This window comes from Artemia sp. Qi Xiang Cuo, chromosome 2, assembly GCF_049724085.1.
Source record: "Artemia sp. Qi Xiang Cuo chromosome 2, ASM4972408v1, whole genome shotgun sequence".
Taxonomy (NCBI): Eukaryota; Metazoa; Arthropoda; class Branchiopoda; order Anostraca; family Artemiidae; genus Artemia; species Artemia sp. Qi Xiang Cuo.
The window spans coordinates 28,824,973-28,850,755 of record NC_142795.1 but is presented as its reverse complement, the minus strand read 5'-3'; the positions used below and the strand labels follow the sequence as shown (position 1 = coordinate 28,850,755).

The 25,783-nt window shown below is 36.2% G+C and overlaps 1 protein-coding gene across 1 annotated transcript in view; it reads left to right on the top strand.

Moving 5' to 3' along the window:
* LOC148955099 (fatty acid hydroxylase domain-containing protein 2-like) overlaps positions 1–21,410 on the top strand; it is a 65,470-nt gene extending 44,060 nt beyond the window's left edge. The window contains exon 6 of the mRNA XM_089100333.1: positions 21,114–21,410. Coding sequence (XP_088956459.1) covers positions 21,114–21,258 — 145 coding nt within the window. The 3' untranslated portion in view covers positions 21,259–21,410. The remainder of the gene's footprint in view (positions 1–21,113) is intronic.
* Positions 21,411–25,783: the final 4,373 nt, after the last annotated feature.

The following is a 25,783-nucleotide window of genomic DNA, read 5'->3' as shown; positions in this document are numbered from 1 at the left end:
CGTGGTTTTGTGTGTGTGATTGTGTGTGTGTGTGTGTGTGTGTGTGTGTGGGTGAGTGTTTGTGTTTTTTGTCTGTGTTTTGTGTTTGTGTGTGATTTTGGTTGAGTGTGTGTGTTTTTGTTTGTGTGCGTGGTTTGTGTTTGTGTGTTTGTGTGTGTTGTTTTTGTGTGGGTGTGTGTCTTCTGTGTTCGTGCGTTTGTGCGTGTTTTGTTTGTGTGTGTTTTGTGTTCGTGTGTGTTTGTGTCTCTGTGTGTTTGTGTCTGTGTGTGTGCGTGTCTGTGTGTGTGTCTTTGTGTTTGTGTGTATGGGTTTATTTTGTGTGTGTATACAGACCTTTACACTGATGATGATTGGTGTCATAGGGATAGCAAAACGTGATTATTGCTTATTGTCAAGACACATTAAACCCAAGAATGCTTGGTGTCTCAGGTAAAAAAAATCATATTCCCTGACGTTCTTACAATGCATCAAGTGAGAAACGAATGTTTCTTATCACTACGAAACATTAAAGCCGAGAAAGGCAGTATGTTCCAAGAAAAATTGTAAGTTACTTACTGACATGACATATTCAACCCTAGAACTCTAGACGAAGTAATAGAAATCAAGACCATACCATCGAAATTGTGATCAAAGTGTAGAATACATGGTCAAGTTCTATGCAAACATTAGCAAAACAATGAAACCCTGACAATTTCATAAGAACCAAATCAAACTATAGAAATCACGAGTAACCCTAGAAATCAACACCATTGTAGAAATCAAGGGCAAAGTGTAGCAATCGCGGTTAACCTTCAAAATCATTACCAAAACAAGAAAAGCCCAAGAAGTGTTTTAAATACTCTGTGGCATAAATTGTTTGCGAAAACCCGAATGAATGACTTGAAGTAAAACTTTTAACAAGAAATTTCTTAAAAGTGTTTTTGGGGGAGATTTGTCGATGATAGGGGGGTGCTAGATAGTAGTCATAGTGTGGTACTGTGGCGTAAATTGTTTTTGAAACCCCGAATAAATGACTTGAAGTAAAACTTTTAACAATAAATGTCTGAAATGTGTTTTTTTTCGGGTCGGGGGGGGGGGGCGATGACAGAGGGGTGCTAGAGAATAGCTGTAATGTGGTACTGTGGCGTGAATTGTTTGTGAAAACCAGAATGAACGACTTGAAGTAAAACTTTTAATAAAAAATATCTGAAAATTGTTTTTTAGGGGGGTGGCGGTGGGCAATTAAAGAGGTGTGTTGTAGGGGGCAGTAATAGTCTTGCATTGTTAGGTGAAATGCTTAGAGTATCAAACAGTAGAAAGAAAGGGGGTGACTTCTCTGTTTTCAAAAATATATTGTTTAATGTGATTCCAAAAGTTTATTCTCGGAACGAAAAGGGTTGAAAATGTCCTAGGAGGTGAGGTTTGGTACCACATGGATGACGGGGGGAGCATGAGGGATGGTGTCAGTGTGAAAAGAGTTTGGCAGCCCCATTCCACTCTGGGCTATAAGTATACTTTTTCACGATTTGGGCATCAACTCTTCTCACAAGTTGATTTTCAATCCTCTCTAATTGGGTATCTTTGCTTAAGATATGTACTGCCGTTATTATACAGCACCCGTGTGTGTGTGTGTGCCGTGCTGGAGCCCCATGGGGTCCTTTTAGTTTAGCTTGTGAGATACACTAGCGTCATTCATATTAGACCTGGCCACAGAAATACTGGGAATCTCCCAGAAAAACAATATGTCAAAAATGGGTGGGAATCTTGGGTAATACTGAAGAAATAATAGAACGCTTCGAATCTTGGGTGGGCTGCCTGGGGTGTGAATCGTGCTAGCTGAGCGCTAGAAACAGGGATGATGTGATGTCAGAGATGGTCATATCCTTGAAATTCTATGATAACTTCCCCACTATTACTACTTTTTAAGTTATCTTGAGCAAGACCATTTTTTAAACTCCTTTATCGTCTAGCTGAAGCCCGGATTTTGCCCCCCAAAATGAGTAGATACTGACCAACTTTCTCCGTAGTGCGCGGGATAGGTGGAACAGGAATTTCCCCTCCTTTGCGACCTTTTGGATATTTTCGCTGAAAAAAATGTGCCCTTGGCTGATACAAACCGTTCAAGGGGACTAGACAGTTCCTCGGAGGTGGACAGCGAGCAGGGCCGGTATCCTAGTCGAAGGAGGCAGGATAACAATAAATATACACTTCAAAATTAGCGAAGAAATTATAAATATAATAGTGGTGAGCTGGTGAGGGAAAAACCGGCCTCTTCCCCTCGCAGACGCCCCCTCCTACCCTGGAGTCCTCTCCCCTCGTCTTTCCTTAAATTATGCATGCTATTGTTTATATATTTTGTTCTTTTATAAGCCACAATAATTCCTAAAAATTAGTTCTATTATCAAGGCGCCCTCTGAAAATGAATGCTACTAGGAGGTTTGAACCAATTGTTAAGATATTTTTAAATATTCATTAATTTATCTTAATGAAAAAAGGGACATTTCCTTAAAAGCTCTTAATATGTCTTAACTTTGCATCTAATATCACTCCCTCCCTCCCCTACCCTCAGGGGTTGTATGCTAGGAGCCCCAAGTTTCTATAATACATGGGTCTTTTTGCGCATGTTATGATCTCCTCCCTGATGTGCCCTCGGCTGAGACAAACCGCTCGGGGGACTGGACACGCCCTAGGTGGCGGGCAGCAAGCAGGGCAGGCACCCTAGTGGAAGGAGGCATGCTAACAATAAAAATACACTTGAAAATTACCGCTTTTTGTAGCGATTTTTTAAAGTATAACAGCGGTGAGTTGGTGAGCGAAAAACAGGCCTTCTTCCCCCACAGACGCCTCCCATCCCCTGGAGTCCTCTTCGCTCATCTTTCCTTAAATTACCCATGTTGTTCTTTATATTTTATTCCTTTATAAGCCACAATAATGCCTAAAAATTGCACCTAATATGAACCATATTCCTCCTGTATCGCATGCTAGGAGGGGGGGGGGAGGCGTATTGTCGTGATAGTGTGAAATCTAATATCCCACGTAAAGAAAAGATGCATGTTTGTGTTATCGTTATTAATATCTTGAGAGCATATATCCCCTGGAGTTTATCAAATCGGGAGAGTAACGCATCATTCTAACGAGTGACAAAAAATGGGGAATCTTACCTGTCATGCAATGGGTTAGTTTTAGAATATGGTTGCTGATGCAAATACTGTGAATGGTTTCATAGACGACTTGCCTGGGGCACTTTACCGAAAGTTCTCTAAGGCTTTTAATAAAAAGGCATCATGGGGGAGTTCTACCCCCTGTGGAGCTATGTTTGGACATGTATAGGAGGAAAAACACCTGGAGAGGTATGTTTTTTCAAGAAAAACATCTTGGGGAGTTTTGATAGCTGAGATTCATGTTTGGACATATAAATTGGGGAAAACACCTGGGGAGGTATGTTTTTGCCTAAAAAGGCATCGTGGGGGACTTCTACCATCTGGAAAGCTATGTTTGGACATGTATATAAGGCATGTTTTTGCCTAGAAAAGCATCGTGGGAGAGTTCAACCACCTGGGGAGCTATGTTTGGACATTAATAGGAGGAAAAACACCTGGACATGCATGTTTTTGTCTGAAAAAATATCGCAGGGGACTTCTACCACCCTGGAACGTGTCTAGACATGATTTTGCCTAGAAAGAACGTGAGAATTTTGCCTAGTAACACCATTTATTTCAAACATATCCTTCGAACATAACAAACAACATAGCCATCAAATCACACAACCAACAACCAACAAATTACATAACCAAGAAACATCAAACAACACAACCAACATAACCAACAAATCACAAAATCATCAAACATAACCAACATAACATAACCAACATAACATAACCAACATAACCAACAAACATCAAACATGGCATAACCATCAAACAACACACATCAAACATAATCAAGAAGAAACAACATAACAATCAAACAACATAACCAGCAAACATAACCAACAAACATCAAACAGCATCAACATAATATAACCATCAAACAACATAGCCATCGAACATAACCAACAACCAACAAACATCAACATAACATAGCCATCAAACAACAACCAGCAAACATCAATATAACATAACCATCAAACAAAATCAACATAACATAACCAACATAACCAACAAACATAACCATCAAACATAACCAACAAATCACATAACCAACACTCATAACCAACAACTGACAAACATCAAAAAACATTAAGCAAGAAAATGTCTTTGAAACTGGGGAGGGCTTTTGTTTGAGCATTTTATGGGGTTACTACTGATTGGATGTGTATGGGAAAAAGGTGGGCGTGAGAGGCGGATTAGTTGCCCTCCAACCTCTTTCGTCTATTAAATAGGGCACTAGCCACTTGAATTTCCAATCGAATGAGTCCTTTTTGAAGTTTCTACGACAAACCTTTCTATAAAAACCTTATATAACCCCAGGGCATAACTTACAGGCCTTTGCCCTGAGGGCTGTAGGGGAGTGTCCTCCTCAAAAACATAATTTCTATGTGGAAATCAACTACGTTGAACAAAATGGCTATCTCAAAATTTTGATTGGATGTTTTTAGGAAATGGTGGGCGTGGAAAGGGTGTTAGTTGCCTTCCAATCACTTTCGACTATTAAAAAGGGCCCTAGCCATCCCAATTTCCAATGAAATGAGCCCTTTTTGAAGTTTCTACGACAACCCGTACGGTACAAAGTGCTAAAGTCTTGACCTTTCTATAAAAACCTTATATGACCCCAGGGTATAACTTACAGGCCTTGCCCTGAGGGCTGTAGGGGAGTGTCCTCCTCAAAAACATAATTTCTATTTGGAAATCAACTACGCTGAACAAAATGGCTATTTAAAAATTTTGATTGGATGTGTTTGGGGAAATGGTGGGCGTGGAAGGGGTGTTAGTTGCCTTCCAATCACTTTCGACTATTAAAAAGGGCCCTAACCATCCCAATTTCCAATGAAATGAGCCCTTTTTGAAGTTTCTACGACAACCCCTTACGATACAAAGTGCTCTGGTCTAAAGGGGGAAAAAATAATACATTGTGCCAACATCGTTCTTTACTTAGGCGGCGCTATTGCGCTGCTTATGATTACTATACATTAAAAAATATTACAATACTCTAAATAACTTTTTCCGAACAAAAAAAGCTTATCAAAGAAAATTAAAGAACTCCGTTAAGCCAAAACTGAGTAGAAATAAAGTAAAATTATCTTCCCAGCGTAAATTACCGCAAATAAATATCAGTAAATAAACAAAACTTAAAACGAGAAGAAATTAGCATCAGTAGGGCTGTTAAACCCCATGCCTTCTCAAGACCAGTACTGAAATTGCGCTTTACTAAAAAAAAAAAAAAAAAAAAAAAAAAAAAATTACCGTGGATTGTCAGTTTAATTCACATATACTGATAATTATCCCTTAAAGTCTTGACAATTATTTATTTATGAAAGTAAAACAAGTGAAAACATTTATAATGTATTTTGATTTCAGTAAAACGCAAATTGTGTTTTGGTCTTAAGAAGGCATGGGGTTATCAGCCCTATTCATTTTAATTTCTGCTCGTTTTGAGTTTGACTCGTTTTTTTATTTTAAATTATGTTCATTTGGAGTTTCATCTAGTTATTAATAGTGATTTATTGCGGTTTTACGCCTGAAAGATGATTTGACTTTATATCTGCTCATTTTGTCTTAAAGGAACTCTTCACTTTTCTTTGAAAAACCTGTTTTGTGGAAAAAGTTTTTTTAAATTAATTTCTGTTTCTTTCTTATTGACATAGTCTTTTCCATGGAAAAAAAAATGTTTTTCATCTTTTCATTTTTTTCTATAAGAATCCATAGTTTGGGTTGTTATTTGTATATTGGAGAAACTTTTTCAACGATTTTCAATTCTGACACAAACAGTATTTTTTAGTTTAATTTTATAACTTCTGAAGTTGACCTGAAAAATAAAACATAATATCATTCCTAAAAGATTCTATCTATGCTCTTTGACAACCTGGATAAACTTACAATCTTTTTATTAATTTAAATTGTAAGAGCAGAAGTAGTAATAGTAGTAGTTCCAAAGGTTCCGACTTAATACCTTTCTCGATATATATCTAAGGTATCTTATTGGCAACCATAAACACAATGTCTTTTGATTTAGTTTAAAGCAACATTTAGTTTTAAAGCATAATGGGCCAATTTCATAATCGTGGGGGAGGATTGACATGCTAAATATCTCTAAAAACGTAGTTGCTGAAGCGTTCTACTATGCTGAACAAAATGGCTGTCTTAACTTTTTTACTCGATGTGTTTGGAAAATGAATAGGCTTGAGAGAAGGGTTGCTTGTCCTCCGGTCTCTTTTACTCTTAAAAAAGGCCCCAGAACATTAAATTTTTAATCGAATTAGCTCCTTTAAAAGTTTCATTTATATCTCTATCCATTATAGAGTGGTACTGCTTAGGATATTGCTTATATGCCCTTTTGAAAACCTGAATGCATACAGTTTTTTCGTTTACATAAAACTCCTCCTAAATGTTCCCTAAGAGTTTCACCTTATTACCCTTAGCGTCATTAGTTACAGTAACTGTAGCGGTAGTATTAAAAGTCTATACATAGGGTACTCTGTCTAGTTCAAAATCCCCCACAACTTACTCTAACTTAAAGATTTAAGTTGTTCTTCAGATATTTCTTTGTCACCTTTTTGAAAACCTACATGCTCATAGTTTTTTTTTTATTTAGTTCAACATCCGCCTTAATATTCCTTAAAAGCCTCACCTTAATACCCTTGACTTCAGTAGTAGCAATAGTTGTAACAGCATTAATAGCAGTATGTGCATAGCACCTTTGGTTTCTTCAACATCCTCTTCAACACATGCTGAAGGTTTCAGATTAATACTATCAACCGTTCTTGAAGCCTTTCTTTTGTGTCTGCTTCACCACCTGTGTGGGGATACTGTGTTTTGAATTAGTTCCGTACAGTGTCTGCATATCCCGAATATTTTGCCTTCCTATTCTTAGTTTTGATAACAGCAGTCGCAGTAGTAGCAGTAGAATTAATTGTAGTAGCCTAGGCTTTAGTGGTAATAGTAGTAATAGAAGTATAAATAATAGTAACAGCAGTAGTAGTATGAGTAGAAGCAGTAGTATTAGGATGAAAATATTTTTTTTTTGTTAGTTCAGCATCACTCACAGCAAGCTCTGTTATTTTCAGCATCAAGCACCAAATTATTCCTATGTTATTATTGTTATACCCTTTTGACAACCTGCATACAGACGGCTTGTTGCTATGATATAGTAGCATTGATATTACAAGCAATAGTAATGAATAGCAGTAGCATTATTATGTTGCCTTTTGGTCAGTAGAACATCCCTCTCATCCAGTCCTGGAAGTTTCAACTTAATACAATTAGCCAATGCTACGGCATTGCTGATATGTCCTTTTGATTATCTGTATCTTAATATACTTCTTGAAATTTTTATTTCAATGCTCTTAACCTTGCAATTAGTTGCACTAGAATCAGTAGTAGTTGTAGTAGCAGTAGTAGTAAATGTAGCAGTAACAGTAGTAGTAGCAGTAGTGTGCACATATTGCCTTTTGGTGAAATTATTTTCCCCTTTAAGCATTCTCTGAAAGTCCCAAATCAATTCTTGACATACGGTATTTTGACCGTGTGCATGCACATAGCGTCTTTTGATTTAGTTCAAATTTCCTTTCAATGTTGTAAATGGAGCACTGTGGTAGTAGCAGTGGTGGTAATTGTAATAGTATGGGTAGCACGCAAAAATTGCCATTTTGATCATGTCCCTTATCATTTCCTGAGTTTTCCAACTTATTTTACTTAGTTATTCGTGTGCTACACCGTATAGACAATCCGTATACACATAATGGGTTTTGATTTAGTTCAGCACTCTTCTCAACATCGTTTGAAAATCTCAAGTGAATGCCCTGCGTCTTCTTGGAAAGTACAGTTCAAGCATGCATACCTTTCTTAATAACATATACTATGTGTAAACAATGAACAAATTGCCTAGCTTAGAGCCCTTTTCCTGAAGACTTTGGGGAGGATGACACCCCCAAAGACATAATTATTGGACCTTTCAACAATGTTGAACAATATAGCTCTCTTAAAATTTCAATCGGATATGTTCTGGTAAGAGTCACTTTTGACTCTTAAAAAGTGGACTACAACTTCTGACTTCCAGTCTAATGAGCTCCATCCGATCCAAGTTGTATAATACCACCCATTCCAAGAAAACCTTAAATGCCCTGGGGCGTAAATTACAACCCTTGGCCATGGGCTCTGGGGGATTATTCCCACCCTAAAGACATTGTTGCATGACTTTTGGGCTAAAGGTAACAAAATTGCTATCTCACAATTTCGGGAAAAGAGGATGTCAAGGGGGAGCTTGTTGCTTTTCATCATGTTTGAATCTTAAAAGAGATCTAGAACTATATATTGCCAATCAAATGAGCCTTTCTACAGTTCACACGACCACCCCTTTGCATTACAACCTTATATGCCCCTAAGGTATTACTTACAACCCTTACCCCAAGGCTCTGGGGGCTTCTGTCAACCCCAAAGACCTTATTGCAAAATATTCGGTCTATTTTTGAACAAATGGCTATCTCAAAATTTCTATCGAATACATTTATGGAAAATACGACGTGGGGGATGGTGGCTGCCCGGATCAGTTTGACTTTTACAAAGGGCAATAGAACATCTGATTTCAAATGCAATGAGTCCCCTCCGGAGTTAACACGACCACTCTTCCCATAAAAACCGTATATACTCTCGAGGCGTGACTTAAAACCATTGCGCTGAGGGCTGCGGGCGGGGGGATGTCATTCTCAAAAAGACATAAATTCCAGACATTTCAACTACACTGAACAAAATGGCTATCTTGAAATTTTGATTAGATGTGTTTTGGGAACTGATGGGTGCGGGGGAGGGGGCTTGTTGCCCTCCAATCACATATGACTATTAAATTGGGCACTAGCTCTTGTAATTTCCAATCGAATGAGCTTTTTTTGAAGTTTCCAGGACAATAAATGGCAATCTCAAGATTTCTATCAGATGCATTTCGGGAAAATACGACCTGCTGGGAGTATCAGCCCTCCGATGACTTTGAATCCTGATAAAGGAACTAGAACATCTGATTACCAATCCAATGAGCCCCTTCCGAAGTTTATACGACTGCCCTTTCTATTTACACCTTATATACCCCCACGGCATAGCTTTGCCCTAACTTTGCATAACTTTGCCCACGGCATAACTAACCACCCTTACCCTGAGGGCTGTGGATGGGGTTGTCATCCTGAAAGATCTAATTTCCGAACTTTTCAACTACGTTAAACAAAATGGCTATCTTAAGAATTTGGTTGGATGTGTTTGGGGAGATGGTGGCCGCGCGAGGGGGTTAATTGACCTTCAATCACTTTCGACTATTAAAAAGGACAACAGCCCTTTTAATTTCAATCTAATGGCTCTTTTTAAAGTTTCTATGACATTTCCTTCGATGCGAAGTGCCCTGGTCTATAAAAAGAAACATTTTACCCACATCAGTTTGTACTTAGGTAGCGCTATGGTGCTGTCTATGATTTCAGCTATTTTGTGCCGCAAAACATCAATTTTTGCAAAAAGAGGATAAAATGCCAGAGAACGGAAATTCTAAAATAACAGATCATTTTTTTTACAGTTTAAAACCCTAAACAGGAGGTTTTGAGTCCTCCTTACTGACAAACTATAGCAAATTCATGTTTTCTGCAACTTTGTGCCATATTAAAACTTTTTTACCCAAATGGGATCAAAATGCCAGAAAATGCAGATTCTAACCGAGCCAATTGGTTTGTGATGGACTGTATTCTAAACAGGACGTTCAATCTTGAAAAGAAAACAGCTCTACAAGTAGTGTGCTCTTAATAGATCCAAGTCTTACATCCATATATGGGAGACTATTGTACACCGACCAGAAAACCACCACCGTACATTACGACCATACATATATTTACAGGAGAACTGGACTCCAAATATGGGAGGGTAAAACTATTCTGTTACGTTAAATCTACTCATGTTACTGACGGGACTCCAAATATAGGAGATGACCTACTTTTCAGAGAGGTGTTAAAATTCTGTCAATTGAAAGATTACATTTTATTGACATATTGAGTCAGTATCACGTTTTCTTAACTCACATCAGGACTAGTAGAAGAAACAGTTATAAATAAAACAAAAATTTAGGGTGGGAAGGCCAGAATAAGATTGAAGCGTGTGTTCTTATTTAGAATATTTTGTTATTGTTATTATTTTTTAATGTATTATAGGGAAAGTAAATCTCAATCAAAACATCAAGGATTGTAATGCAACACCACCATGTGAAATTATATCTGTATTGTCTACTTAGCCAATAAAGCTGAGGGTTGGGGAAACATGTAGTTAATCAAGTTTTGATGAATTATAGTGCACGTAAAGCATTCTAGTGTCCTCACATAACTGGATGTCAAATCTTATGAGCCTAAAAACCACTTTGAGATGACGCCTTCTGAATGAATACGACTAGTTCTTGATCTGAGTAAAACTAATTTGTTCAAGTTCTTAATCTGAGTAAAACCAATTTCTGTGTCTGCATTAAGAGATAATTAGCTTAGTCTCAGTGAGACAAACTACTATGCAGGTATATTTTAATTAATTAACTAATAAATAGAGTTGGTTAAGTTAGGTATTTAATATGATGCGTTCTGGACGGCATGCTTTCCATAATTCTTTTTGTAGTTTCCACAATTTTGTTACTAAAGTATTATTTTCTCATCATATTTTGGCATATTTCATTATGATTAACATAACTTCATTTGCAAAACTTATGACCCGTGCCTAATGGGCCTGTGGAGTTTATGTCATCCCCACATGCATAGTTAATGGAACTTTCAATTATTTCGAATAAAATATTCTTCTCGTCAGTAGGTTGAAATTATGTTTCTAACTCCTATATATTCCAATAGCCTATAAGTAATTTTGCCTCCAAAGCCAAATACAAATGTATTGCGGAAACATATCATACAATGACGTCAGAATTTCTAATTCAATAATTCTTAATTTTATAATAACTTTAGATAGATTAAGTTAAACAAAATAAATTAAAGATATTCAAAATCAGCATTAAAAGACAATTCGTTTGATATATATATTGAAAAATTTACAGCACCCCGATCAAACATAAGAATTAATGATATGGAAATAAATATAGGCCGTTCATATTGACAAAATTGATATCCTATGTGGAAAAAAACTAAATTTCTTTGAATTACGTTTGGATATGATTAAAATTATATATATTAGTATGAATTGCTGGGTTTTTAGAAAATGGTGGTAAGGTCTTAGTAAATTTGACTCCAATAAATCTGATTTTGTATAGACTTTTCAGAGGTCTATTTAACCGAGTCCGATAAAATAATCAACTGAAAAGATAAAAAAAGAAAATTGGAGACTATTCTGGGTTTTTGGAAAATATTGGTAAGGTCTTAGCAAAGTTGACTTCAATAAATCTGATTTTGTATAGACTGTTCAGAGGACTATTTAACCAGTCCAATGAAACAATCAACTGAAAATATTAGAAAGAAATTTGGAGAATATTCTGGGTTTGGGAAAATATTGGTAAGGTCTTAGTAAAGTTTACTTCAATAACCGACAAAACACCTACAATTGGACAGAGTCAGACACGGAAACATGTGAACACCCGCTCAGACACACAGGCATAGTGAGAAAGAGAGAAAGAGAGTGAGATAGAGAGAGAGAGAGAGAGAGAGAGAGGGAGAGAGATAAAGAGAAAGAGAGAGAGAGGAGAGAGAGAGACAAAAACATAAATATATATATATATATATATATATATATATATATATATATATATATATATATATATATATATATATATATATATATATATATATATATATATATATATATATATATATATATATATATATATATATATATATATATATATATATATATATATATATATATATATATATATATATATATATATATATATATATATATATATATATATATATATATATATATATATATTTATTATATATATATATATAATAAAAGAATTTTTACATTTTCTAGCTTCCTTCAATTTTAGTATATGAAAAAACTTGAAACAGTTTTCGCATCTTAGTTAGGTTGGGCTCTGAAGAATATTCGGGTAAAGAGAATTTTTACATTTTCTAGCTTCCTTCAATTTTAGTATATGAAAAAACTTGAAACAGTGATTTTGCGATAAGCCTTCAGCTGCAATTTACACCAAAAGGACAAGATACTTATCAAAAGCATGAAAATTAAAAATTCAAAATGTATATTTCAAATAAATGAGAGCCTTCTTAATAATTTAAAATCAATTAACCGTTGGAAAGTCGTTTTCTTTAGTATTGTTTGTGAATGATTAAAAGATTGTGACTGACAAAAAAACCTTTTTGAAACTAAAGAAAACTTTAAAATTAATGAATTATCAAATGATGTCAAATTGTAATTTTTTCCTGAAATTGAAACCTCTTAGTTTAACTCAGGTATTAGACCTTTCATCTATGTCGAACAAAAAAAAAATAAGTAGTTGAAGCTGTGATTAAATTTTTCATCTATATAAAATCAAAAACACGAAAATTTAAAATGTAAAATGTATATTTCAAAGAAATAAAAGCCTTCTTAATAATTTAATGTCGACAAACAGTGGAAATTGGTTTTCTTCAGTATTATATATGAATGATTAAAGGCGGTGACCGACAAAAACATTTGAAGCTAAAGAAAACTTTAAAATTTAGTAAATTGTCAAACAATGTCAAAAATGTAATTTTTTCCTGAAATTGAAACCTCTTAGTTTAACTTGGGTATTGGACCTTTCATCTATACCGAACAAAAAAAAATAACTAGTTGAAGCTGCGATTAAATTCTTCATCAATATAAAATCGAAAACATAAAAATTAAAAATGTAAAATGTATATTTCAAAGAAATAATAGCCTTTCTTAATAATTTAATGTCGACAAACAGTGGAAATTGGTATTCTTCAGTATTATATATGAATGATTAAAGGCGGTGACCGACAAAAACATTTGAAGCTAAAGAAAACTTTAAAATTTAGTAAATTGTCAAACAATGTCAAAAATGTAATTTTTTCCTGAAATTAAAACCTCTTGGTTTAACCTGGGTATTGGACCTTTCATCTATGCCAAACAAAAAAAAAATAACTAGTTGAAGCTGCGATTAAGCTCTTCATCGATATAAAATCAAAAACATAAAAATTAAAAATGTAAAATGTATATTTCAAATAAATAATAGCCTTCTTAATAATTTAATGTCGACAAACATTGAAAATTGGTTTTCTTTAGTATTGTATATGAATGATTAAACTTTACTAGCATGATCCTCATATTTTATTTTTAAGTTTCAGGAGGCACAATCAATCTTTGATTGTAGCCAATGGAGAGAAATGACATTAACTGAAGAGGTGGATATAACATTATCAAGTGTAGGAAATTCGGTAGAACGGGAGGAGAAAAAGTTGAAAACTCCAGTAGACATGGCATTGGATGAAGATACAATGGAGTTTCACCCTCCACCCACTAAAAGACGAATGGTTGAAGATATACATATCGATGGTGATAGCAAAGAGTTTCACCCCCCACCAGCTAAAAGACGAAAAGTTGTTATTAACATAGAGAGAGATCAGCGGTTGATGATGAAGATGATGTCAAAGTAATAAAAACGATAGAATATATGTATTCATATCCAATATTTCAATAAAACACCTTTTTTTTACATTTAGGAAATTGTGTCTTTTAGAATCATGCTATAGTTTTACACCTAGCTCTGAAAAGTCCAAATAGCAAACTACACATCCCAAATCATAATTTTCTGACAACACACACCTATGAAAGGCTAAGAATCCTAGCTCTGAAAAGTCCAACTAGCAAACTACACCTCCCAAATCATAGGTTTCAGACAACACACACCAACAAAAGGCTAAGAAATCTAGCTTAGAAAAAGCCGAAATAGTAATTTACATATCCCAAATCATAGGTTTCAGTCAACACACCCCTACGAAAGGCTAAGAAACCCAGCTCAGAAAAGCCCGAAATAGTAATTTACATATCCCAAATCATAAGTTTCAGACAACACACACCTACGAAATACTAGGAAACCTAGCTCATAAAAATAGCAAACTATTCATCCCAAACTATAGGTTTCAGACAACAAACGCCTATGAGAGACTAAGAATCCTAGCTCTGAAAAGTCCAACTAGCAAACTACACATCCCAAATCATAATTTTCTGACAAGACACACCTATGAAAGGGTAAGAAATCCAGCTCAGAAAAGTCAAAAATAGCAAACCACCCATCCCAAATCGTGGGTTTCAGACAACACATACCTATGAAAGACTAAGAAATCCAACTCAGAAAAGTCAAAAATAGCAACCCATACACCCCAAATCATAGGTTTCAGACAACACACATCAACGAAAGACAGGGCCCGGGGAGGGCCTTTAAGGGTATGGGGGGCCTTGAAGGCCGGGTGGTCCTTTGGGAGCTTGGGGGACCTTTGGGAGCCCGGAGAACCTTTGGGGACCGGGGGCTTCATTCGGGGTTGGGGTGGGGGGATCGGAACCCTTGGGGTTTTGGTAGGGGACCTCACAACACTGTTTAAATGGAACTTGTGTATTATAACAACCACAGAATTTAATCCTCAAATCCTCTTCTAAAACCTTTTCTAAAATCATCTTTTAAAATGTCTCTAACTGTTTCAACGAAATAATTCCATAAAATGTCTAAACGGTTTCGCCCAAATAATCCCTAAACGTAATTTCAGCGAGTTCCCTTTGTTTTTGGCATCTCTGCGCTGACACATTTCAAATTACTAAGAAACCTGATTCCCGCGCTAAAACAATTCATCGCTAAGATGTTTCTTTGAGAATTGTTTCCAATCTATCTCGAGCATGCACTTGCCCAAAACAACAACAACAACAAATACTCTTTGCTGGATCATAACATTGGCCTCGAGCTTACAACAACAAATACTCTTTCCTAGATCATAACATTCTCCCCTAGCGGGCACTTGGTCAAAAACAACAACAACAAATACTCTCTCCTAGATCATAACATTCTTCCCTAGCGGGCACTTGGCCAAAAACAACAACAACAAATACTCTTTCCTGGATCATAACATTTGCCTCGAGCTTACAACAACAACAAATACTATTTCTGGATCATAACATTTGCATCGAGCTTACAACTACAAATACTCTTTCCTGACATCATAACACTCTTCCCTAGCGGGCACTTGGCCAAAAACACCAACAATAAATACTGTTTCCTGACATCATAACATTCTCCCCTAGCGGGCACTTGGCCAAATACTCTTTCCTAGATCATAACATTCTTCCCTAGCGGGCACTTGGCCAAAACAATAACAATAAATCGACCTTGGAAAAAGAGGTCATTGACACTGTCCCCATTAAACTATGTAAAAAAGTTGTAGGTGGCAGCACGGGTGAGCGATCGGAGTATAAGATAGCCTTCTACTCATGGTGGCCAATAAAGTAAAAGTCTCAATACCGAAAATACGTTGAGCGGAGAGGTCGGATAGCTTTTTTGAGGAAAACTTGAAACAAACAAGATAAGACGGAGTGGTTGCAGTAAGTCGAGTCATGGACGCATTATGGAGCAGCATTTTAAACACCATTCGGAACTTTTAAAAACAATCTCTAAGAATTATCTGTATTTATGAATTCGTCGTTTATCTCTTCTTTCTTCTTAGACTTAATTTTGCTATCCTTGAAACGGTTGACACAAGTTTGCCTACATTTTGCTAATAATGCATCCAATAGCTCCCAAGCAAATTCGTTTTTAACATTCGTTTTCCTCTACTTAGACCTCACACCATTCGCTTATCCTTAACCATATCCTTGTTTTTAACCCAGTATATTTTTTTGTATCTAAACAAACATGTACAAAAACTTTGATCTTCATATTGTAAAATAAAAAAGAAGTTACCCCCCCCCACCCATCTCTCTCTCTCTCTCTCTCTCTCTCTCTCTCTCTCTCTCTCTCTCTCTCTCTCTCTCTCTCTCTCTCTCTCTCTCTCTCTCTCTCTCTCTCTCTCATGATAAATCTTGTTCATTTTAGCTCCAATAGTTTCTATATTAGTTATTTGACAGTCCTTGCTTGTTATCTTTTTTCTCTTTCTCTTTCGGGGACGTAGCGGGAAAAGAAAGTTTGGATGGCCTGTATTTTCTACAATTCTTCTATGTTCAAGCTAGAACAGGTAAACAAGTATATGGTTCTAACAGAAAACTTCGTCCAAGATAGTTTCTGCTTCCATTTCAAAAACAGTCTCACAGACAAGGCTTATTATTATCGTCCACAGAAGTCTTATTCTCGGTTTAATACATCTTTCACACAGTCCATGTTAACGAACAATAAATAAAGAAAGACTGGTGCTGGTCATATCTGAAACTCTAAGAAAAACAGTTTTAGCTAATATAAAGTTCCTTGAATTTTAAACATATAAAGTTCGCTAAGTTTAAATCTACCGGCCAAAAGTCGCAAACCTGAGAAGATTTGCTACACTTTGAAAAAAGGAGGAGAAATACTCCAAATGACGAGTGATCTTGAGTAGTAAGCGGCTAATGCATTGAAGACCTACCCGCAAACCTACGCCTGAGGCATGGATATGTGTGTAGGTTTTCAATGCATTGGGTTTCAATGCATTAGCCGCTTACTACTATCTTGATAAAAACTACATTATCTAATTCAGCATATTAGAAAATCTTATTGCAGAGGTTTTTTAAGCCCTTATCTACAATGGGCGGAATTTTGCATCATTTCTGAGACGAATGATCATGGATGCGTGTTTATTTGTTTGTTGATTTTACTCTCAGGGCTCACCGGATCAACTTATGGCCCTAGAACACCGAGAGAGGACTCATTCAAACGGAAGTAAAAATTTATAGTGCTCTTTTGAGAAGTATAAAAGATTGTGCCATAGCAAACTGGTCTTTTCTGCCATTTTCACGACAGAAAAAAGAATTGTCCTAAAGGGAGAGGAAAAGCTACCGACGGAAAACCCTGAGATAACCGATCGATTGAAAACTGAGTTTAACAGTTTCAGAGGCAGCAATGCCACACCGTGGCCAATTCAACCCTAAACATGCACATAGTATATATAAAGTAAAAGATTAACATATATAGGCCTATTTATTTTAGAGCTTCTTTTAACTAAGTCAATTCCTTTCAGAACAAAACATATAGACAAAATGACAAAATCATGTAGAGCTTCTTATTGTTGTATGTCAGCTATTAGGGAGGAATGCCAATGGATCTTCATATTGATGGGTAGGGGGAGGGTGCTTGAAGTCCCAAAAAGTGTATTTTATGCCCGCATTTTTCAACATTAAATAAACCTTCAAATAAATACAGAATAGTGATCCGAAGGGAAGTTTTATCCTGTGAGGAAGGAGCATTTTGGGAGGAAGCCTGTAATTAAGGTCCTGCTGGGAGATAGGTCACCTCTAATTGCAGAAATATTTGTTTCCGAGTAATATAAAGGGTTACACTCAAATGCTTACCGGCACAAAAGGGAGAAACGTGGGCAAGATCATGAATTCCACTGAGAAATTTCCCTGGGGAGGGGGATAAGTGCTATCATAAGCTTTGTTGTTACCAAGATGTAAAAAAAAATATTTATCATCTCCCTTTAAATATATATTTGCAGTGTTTTCTTGCTTTTTAGGGGGCCTTAATATAAATTTGGAGGGAGGTTTGGAAGGGGGATACGGATTAATCTCTAATATTCCGTCATTCCCGGGAATATTATTTTTACTCAGCCTATAATATGGGTACTGCAGCGTGATAGCTCCCCTCCTATTACAAAAAATGCTAAGTGCATCATAATGGATTACAATGACGGGCTTACCGGTACAAATAGTGGCAAAGTGGGGAGCTTCATGAGTGCCACCAGGAAATTCCTCAAGACGTGGGAGGGGGATGTGAGTCCTAAAAACAAATTTGGGCTATATATTTGCGCATTAGGGAAGGGGGGGGGGGGTAAAGCATAGCATATATCAAATACGTAACCTAACCTAGGTACCTTTTTCTCCTCCTAAACCCCAAAAAACAACAGCTTAAATATCGTCAACGCATTGAAAATCATGCTAAACACTCATTACTGTATAGCAGTGTCTTGAATTAACTCACACAACACGGGTTTTCTGTCGCGTCTCCAGTTTGACATATATAAAAGAGTGCGTGTAGCATAAAAGTACCGTTTTATTCTTTTTATTTCCGTAGGGGGAAGGAATTTTTGAATTTGTGTATTATGCGCCATTCACTCAAGTTACGCTGTGTAAAATTCGAGAACACACCGGGTTTTTTGTTAGTTTATTTGTTACTTTAGAAATAAATTTGAGGGGGGGGGGGTTATTTTCCGGGGGGATTTTTCGGGAGGGGGGCGTATATTCGCGGGGGGATTTTCCACGGTGGGGATATTTTCTGCGGGGCGGGTATTTTCTGGGGGGGGGGTATTTTCCACGGGGGGGGGGGTATTTTCCGGGAGGTGGGTATTTTCTGAGGGGCAATCACCGGGGGGGGGGGGTAAAAACCGGCCACCATACTTAAGTACGTACTTAAGTACAGTTCCAAGTACTTAAATACATACTTAAAGACATTTTTTGAGGAGTACTTTAAGTCAAACATTTCGTGGTAACGAACTGTAAGTAAGGAGCGACCCGGCTCAATAGTGACCAAAGCTCTAAAAAATAAAAACTTTGATACCAGTAGATACATCAAAAGAATCGGATTTTCATGCTGATTCCAAATATTTAAGTTTCATTAAAGTTTAGTTTTACCCATCAAAAGTTAAGAGCCTGAAAAAACTCCCTTATTTTCAAAAAAAGTGGGAAACTCCCCCTAAAAGTGATATAATTTTAATGAAAATCAAACCATCATATTCAGCGTATCAGAGAACCCTACTATACAGGTTTAAAGCTCCTGCCTGCAAAAATGTAGCATGTTTATTTCTAGCGTGTTTATTATTATTATTATTTTTTCTAGGGGTGATCGTATTGATCCAGTGGTCATAAAATGTCGCGTGAGGGCTCATTCGAACGGAAATTAAAAGTTCTAGTGCCCTTTGTTAGTGACCAAAAAAATTGGAGGGCAACTAAGCCCCCTCCCACGCTCACTTTTTCCCAAAGTCATCTGATCAAAATTTTGAGATAGTCATTTTGTTTAGCATAGTCTAAAACCTAATAAATATGTTTTTGAGGATGACTTAATCCCCCAGAGTCCCCTGGGGAAGGGCTCTAAGTTATGAACTTTGCCCATTGTTTAAATATAGCATTTGTTACTTGGAAGTATGCAGACGTTTTCAGGAGGGATTTCTTCTGGTAGGGAGGGGTTCGGAGTAGCAGGCTACGTGGGAGGATCTTTCCATGGAGGATATTGTCATGGGAGAAGCGACATTTCTATGAAGGGGGCCGCTGGATTTCCCAGCATTATTTTAAAAAAACGATCAGAAATTAAATAAAAAATAAGTTTTTTCAACTGAAAGTAAGGAGCAACATTAAAACTTAAGACGAACAGAGACTATTACGTATATGAGGTGTTCTCCCCTAGTCAATACCTCGTTCTTTACGCTAAAGTTTTGTTTAGTACTTTCAAAAAAGCTATCTATTCTAATTAAACCGCCTTTGTGATTCAGAGGTCATTCTTAAAGAATCGGAACAAAATTCAAACTTTAGCGTAACGAGCGAGGTATTGACTAGGGGGAGAACCCCTCATATAAGTAACAAAAATATACGAATATAGAAGTTCGTTACGTAAGTTATTTCGTAAGTTACGTCAGATCAAAATTTCGAGAAAGCCATTTAGCCAAAAAAAAGTAAAATTAATATACAAATTTCATTTTAATTATTCATCTACGTTGAGCCAAAATCAAAGCTGCATTAATTAAAAAACTTTCAGAAATTAAATACAAAAAGCAAAGTGTTTTGAACTGAAAGTAAGGAGCGACATTAAAACTTAAAACGAAAAGAAATTATTCCGTATATGGAAGGGGCTGTCCCCTCCTTGACGCCTTGCTCTTTAAGCTAAAGTTTTTTATTGTTTTAACAAATAGAGTTGTGAGACAGAGTCGAATGATGGGCCTAATGCATGGGCCTAACAGGGCCTAACGATGGGCCATCCATAATAAACTTAGGCCCATCCATTAGGTCCAGCATTCTATGAGAGGTGCACTTAAACCTAAAGCGAACGGAAAATATTTCTTGTTTTAGCTGAGCTGGCCCCCCTCAACTCCCCTCTTTATGTCAAAACTTTGCCCTGTTAGTCTGAATGTATTTGTGAATACAATAGGTACGTAACCAATTGCCTTTTAGAACATTTTAACTGAAAATGGTATTGTTTGAAGCAAATACACATTAATAAAATCTTTCATTCCTTGAGATATTATGAACATAGCTTCTATTCTAATCTTCCTTGGGTCTAGAGCAGTTGTTCTTAAAGTATTGGGAATAAAACGCAAATTTAGAGTAAAGAGCGCGGGGTTAAGGAGGGGCCTGCCTTCTCATGTACGGAATGGTTTTTTGTTCGTTTTAAGTTTTAATGAAGCTCTTTAGTTTCTTTTTGGAAAGATTTTTTTGTGTATGGATATCAAGAATAGGGTTTAATAGCAAAAATTATTTCCGTGTAGTAGCCTACTAGCATTTGGATATCGATACATTCTTTCATTGCCAACATTAGCTCTGAGAAAATATTACCGCGAAAAGAGCAGAATTTTTCGCTTCTTCAAAAGTAATTAAGTAAACAGAAAGTTTGATGCCTGGTACTGTAATAATTTCTCCTGTCGAAGAGTTTTTGACCAGAAAATATTTCTGTTTGCGGGTAGCAATGTTTTGCTATACGAAGATCAAACTTTTCGCTGCCTGACATATTCGAAAAACTTTGGCAGTGAAGAGAAAAGTTTCTGTTGACCAAAGCTGTTTTTTTTCTACTGCATGTTGAACACGCGTATATACGTCCCGATACTGCTTTCCGTAAGCCCCCTGAATTGATCCTCTTTTTATTTCCAGGTTTAATCAATGTTTTGGAGCCTTAGGAATTCTGGACTATCTTCATGGCACAGATCTGCAATACCGACAGTCGACTTATTATAAACGCAGATTTAGACTATCTGATCTACTGTCCAAAAAATCTAATGGCAAAGAAAAGGAGTAAAAGTGCGATATTATGTAAGACTAAAGAAGAAATAGGATTCGTTCATTGACCTATTGTATTAGGCTACTGGGCTTGGTGGTTAATAGTTCGTTTTCCTTGACATTATAAATTATATGTACTTGAAATATAGTTGAATAAAGAATTGCATAATCTTCCGCAATCCAGCATTGGTTTGCCTTCAAGACATACAACTGTAGGGAAGAATTTCGAAATCCTGCAAATATTTTAGATAAACTGGTTCCCGCAATAGTATAGGTAAATGTTGTAATATAACAAACAATATAAAGGTTATAATACACACACATATATATACATATATATATATATATATATATATATATATATATATATATATATATATATATATATATATATATATATATATATATATATATATATATATATATATATATATATATATATATATATATATATATATATATATATATATATATATATATATATATATATATATATATATATATATATATATTAGCATCCCTGTATGGTAGTCTTGAAAATGAGCTATGTGTATAGCCAGAAACTACAGAAAGTAGACGTAGAAATAATTGTGTCAGACGAACATCTTTCCAAATACGTGTGATGCACATAAGATATAAAAATATCATGGGGAGGGCAATAGCGCTGCCTAGATAGAGAGCAATGTGGATACTAGAGCACTTCGTATAGAAGGAGGTGTCGTAGAAACTTCGAAAGGGGCTAATTCGATTGGAAATTGAAAGTTCTAGTATCCTTTTTAGTAGTCGAAGGTGATTTGATGGTAACCAGCCCCCCCCCCCTATGCCGATCATTTCCCCAAATATATCCAATCAAAATTTTTAGATAGCCCTTTTGGTCAGCGTAGTTGAAAGGTCCAGTAAGTATGTATTTTAGGATGACACCCCCCCCCCCCGCCATAACCCTCAGGGTAAGGGCTATAAGTTATAATAGTTGCCCGCGTTTTTATGGAAGGGGTGGTCGTATAAACTTCGGAGGGGGTTCATTGGATAGAAAATCAGAAGTTCTACTTCCCTTTTTAGGAGTAAAAATGATTGAAGGGCAGCTAGCCCCCCCCCTCCCCAGGTCATCTTTTCCCAAAACGCATCCGATAGAAATTTCGAGATAGCCATTTTGTTCAAAATAGTCTAAAGATCATATAACAAAGCCGTCGGAGTTGAAACATCCCGCCAGATCCTAAGGGTAAAAGTTTTAAATTATACCACGAGGGTATATAGAGATTTTACAGATGAGGTAGTCATATAAATTTTAGCGGGGGCTCATTCAATTGGAAATTAAAAAGACTAGTTCACTTTTAAGAGTCAAAAGTGATGGAGGGCAACTATTCCCCCCCCCCCCCCGACGTCCTCTTTTCTTCAGATGCATATTGTCGAAATTGTGAGATAGCCATTTTGTTCAAAATAACAAAAAAAACATATAACAATGCCTCCAGAGTTGTTGCAACCCACCAGAGCCCTGGGGCAAGGGTTGTAAGTTATTCCCAAGGGGTATATAAGGTTTTTATGGGATGGATGGTCGTATAAACTTCGGTTGAGGCTCACTTGATTGGGAATCGGAAGTTTTAGTGCCCTTTTTGAGAGTTAAAAGGGATTTGATGGCAACCAGCCCTCACCAACAGCCAAAACCCCCATGGTCATCATTTCCAAAAAAACGTCCGATCAAAATTTTGAGACATCAATTTTCTTCAACATTGTTAAAAGGTCCATTAATAAGGCCTTTGGGAAGGTCAACCCCCTCAAAGCCTTGAACTCTGTCACAGAACTCTGTCTGTATGCAGGTTGTCAAAAGGGCGTATCAGCAATATCTTAGGAACAGTTCGGTGTGAGAAGTTGAAACTAACAGGGCTAGTTGAGGGGGATGTTGAACTAACCAAGAGACAATATTTCCGTCCTATTGCTACTGCGTCTACTCATACTAATATTATTGCTATTATTACTACGATTTCTACTACTACTACTGCTACTAAAGCTGAAGCTACTACTATTGAATCTACTGCTACTACTGCTACTAGTATTACTGCTGGTATTACTACTGTTCCTACTAAAGCTAAGGATATTAAAGCAGAAAATTTGGGCTTTATTGAAACTGTCAAATAGTTCGTAGTAACGAACTGTAAGTAAGGAGCGACTTGGCTCAATAGTAACCAAAACTCTAAACAACGGAAAAAAATTTTTATACATCAAAAGAATCAAATTTTTATGCTGCTTTCAAATATACAAGTTTCATCAAGTTTAGTTTTACCCATCAAAGGTTACGCGCCTGATAAAATTTGCCTTATTTTCGAAAAAAGGGGGAAACATCCCCTACAAATCATAGAACCTTAATGAAAATTACACTATCAGATTCAGCGTACCAGAGAACCCTACTATAGAAGTTTCAAACTCCAATATGCAAAAATGTGGAATTTTGTAATTTTTTTTGCCAGAAGAAAGATCACGGATGCGTATTTATTTGTTTTCTTGTTTGTTTTTTTTTTCCAGGGGCAAACGTATCAACCCAGTGGTCCTAGAATATCGCGGGAGGGCTCATTTGAACGGAAATTAAAAGTTCTAGTGCCCTTTTTAAGTTACCAAAAAAATGTAGGGCAACTGGGCCCCCTCCCACGCTCATTGATTCCCAAAGTCACCCGACCAATACTTTAAGATAGCCATTTTGTTCAGCATGGTCAAAAAATACAATAACAATGTCTTTAAGGATGACTTAATCCCCCACAGTCCCCGGGGGAAGGTCTGCAAGTTATGAACTTTGTCCATTGTTTACATATAGTATTGGTCATTGGGAAGTATACACAAGTTTTCAGGGGGGATTTTTTTCTTGTATTTCAGGGGGGTTGGGTGTTACGTGGGAGGATCTTTCCATGGAAAAATTTTTCATGGGAGAAGGGAAATTGATATGAAGGGGGCACCAGATTTCCCAGAATTCTTTAAAAAAAAACATCAGAAATTAAAAAAAAAATCAACTGAAAGTAAGGAGCAACTTAAAACGAAAAGAAATTAATACGTATATGATTGGGTTCGTCCCCTAGTCGTTAACTTGCTCTTTACGCTAAAGTTTTTTTGTAATTTCATCAGAACTATTTATTCTAATTAACGGCCTTTGTGATTAAGGGGTCATCCTTAAAGAATCGGAACAAAATTTGAACTTTAGTGTAAAGAGCGAGGTATTGACTAGGGGTTGAACTCCCTAAAATACGTAATACAAATATACGAATATAGAAGTTCGTCACGTAAGTTAATTCGTAAGTTAGGTAAGAACAAAATTTCGAGAAAGCCATTTTGCCAAAAAAAAGTAAAATTAATTTGCAGATTTCGTTTTAATTATTCATGTACGGTGAGCCAAAATCAAAGCTGCATTACTTAAGAAAACAATCAGAAATTAAATTGAAAAAACAAGTTTTTTAACTGAAAGCAAGGAGCAACATTAGAACTTAAAACGAACAGAAATTATTCCCTATATGAAAGGGGCTGTCCCCTCCTCAACGCCTCGGTCTTTACGCTAAAGTTTGACTCTGTCTCACAAATTAATTTTTTTAAATAATAAAAATCTTTTGCGTAAAGAGCGAGGCGTTGAGGAGGGGACTGCCCCTTTCATATACAGAATAATTTCTGTTCGTTCTAAGTTTTGATGTCGTTCCTTACTTTCAGTTAAAAAAAAACTTTTTTTAAATTTAATATTGAACTAAATCGAAATACACTATTCCTACACAGGTGGTCAAGAGGACGTATCAGCAATGCTTCAGGAGCAGTTGATGGTGTTAAGTTGAAACTCTCAGCGTGTGCTGAAGGCGATGTTAAAGAAACCAAAGGTGCTATGAGCATACTACAACTAATGCTTCTGCTGATACTACAACTGTTGCTGCTACGCAAGCTAAGGATATTAAGTTGAATCTTTCAAGGAATATTTAGGAGGATATTGAACTAAATCAAAACAAACTAAGAGCATGTAAATTTTCAAAAAAGGGCAGAAAGTTACTCCAACATACAGATAGCAAGCCAAACATTGGATTCTTATAGAAAAAACCGAGAAGATATAAATGTTTCATGAAAAAGACTATGTCAATAAAAAAACGAACAGGAGTTAATTTAAAAAACTCAGCAGTATCCCAAGAAACCCAAGAACAACCCAAGAACCCAAGAACAACTGAGGGTATTATATTCAAACTTTCGGGGCTACTTCTGCTCTTAAAATTTAACCAAATGAAATAGCGTAAGTGTATCCAAGCTATCAAAGAAAGTAAACAGATTTTTTTGCGAATGGTATCAAGATTTCTATTTCAGGTCAACTAGAGGAGGTATGAAACTAAATAAAACTATTTGTGTCCAGATTTTTAAAAGGGTGTATGTTGTTGAAATTCACTGAAAATTTTTCTCCGGCATACAAATAGCAGGCCAAACTATAAAGTCTTACAAAAACGAAAAGATTTAAAGAATTATTTTCTTTTTCCCTGAAAAGATTTTATCAATATAAAACGAACATAATTTAATTAAAGAAACTTTTCCCGCAAAAT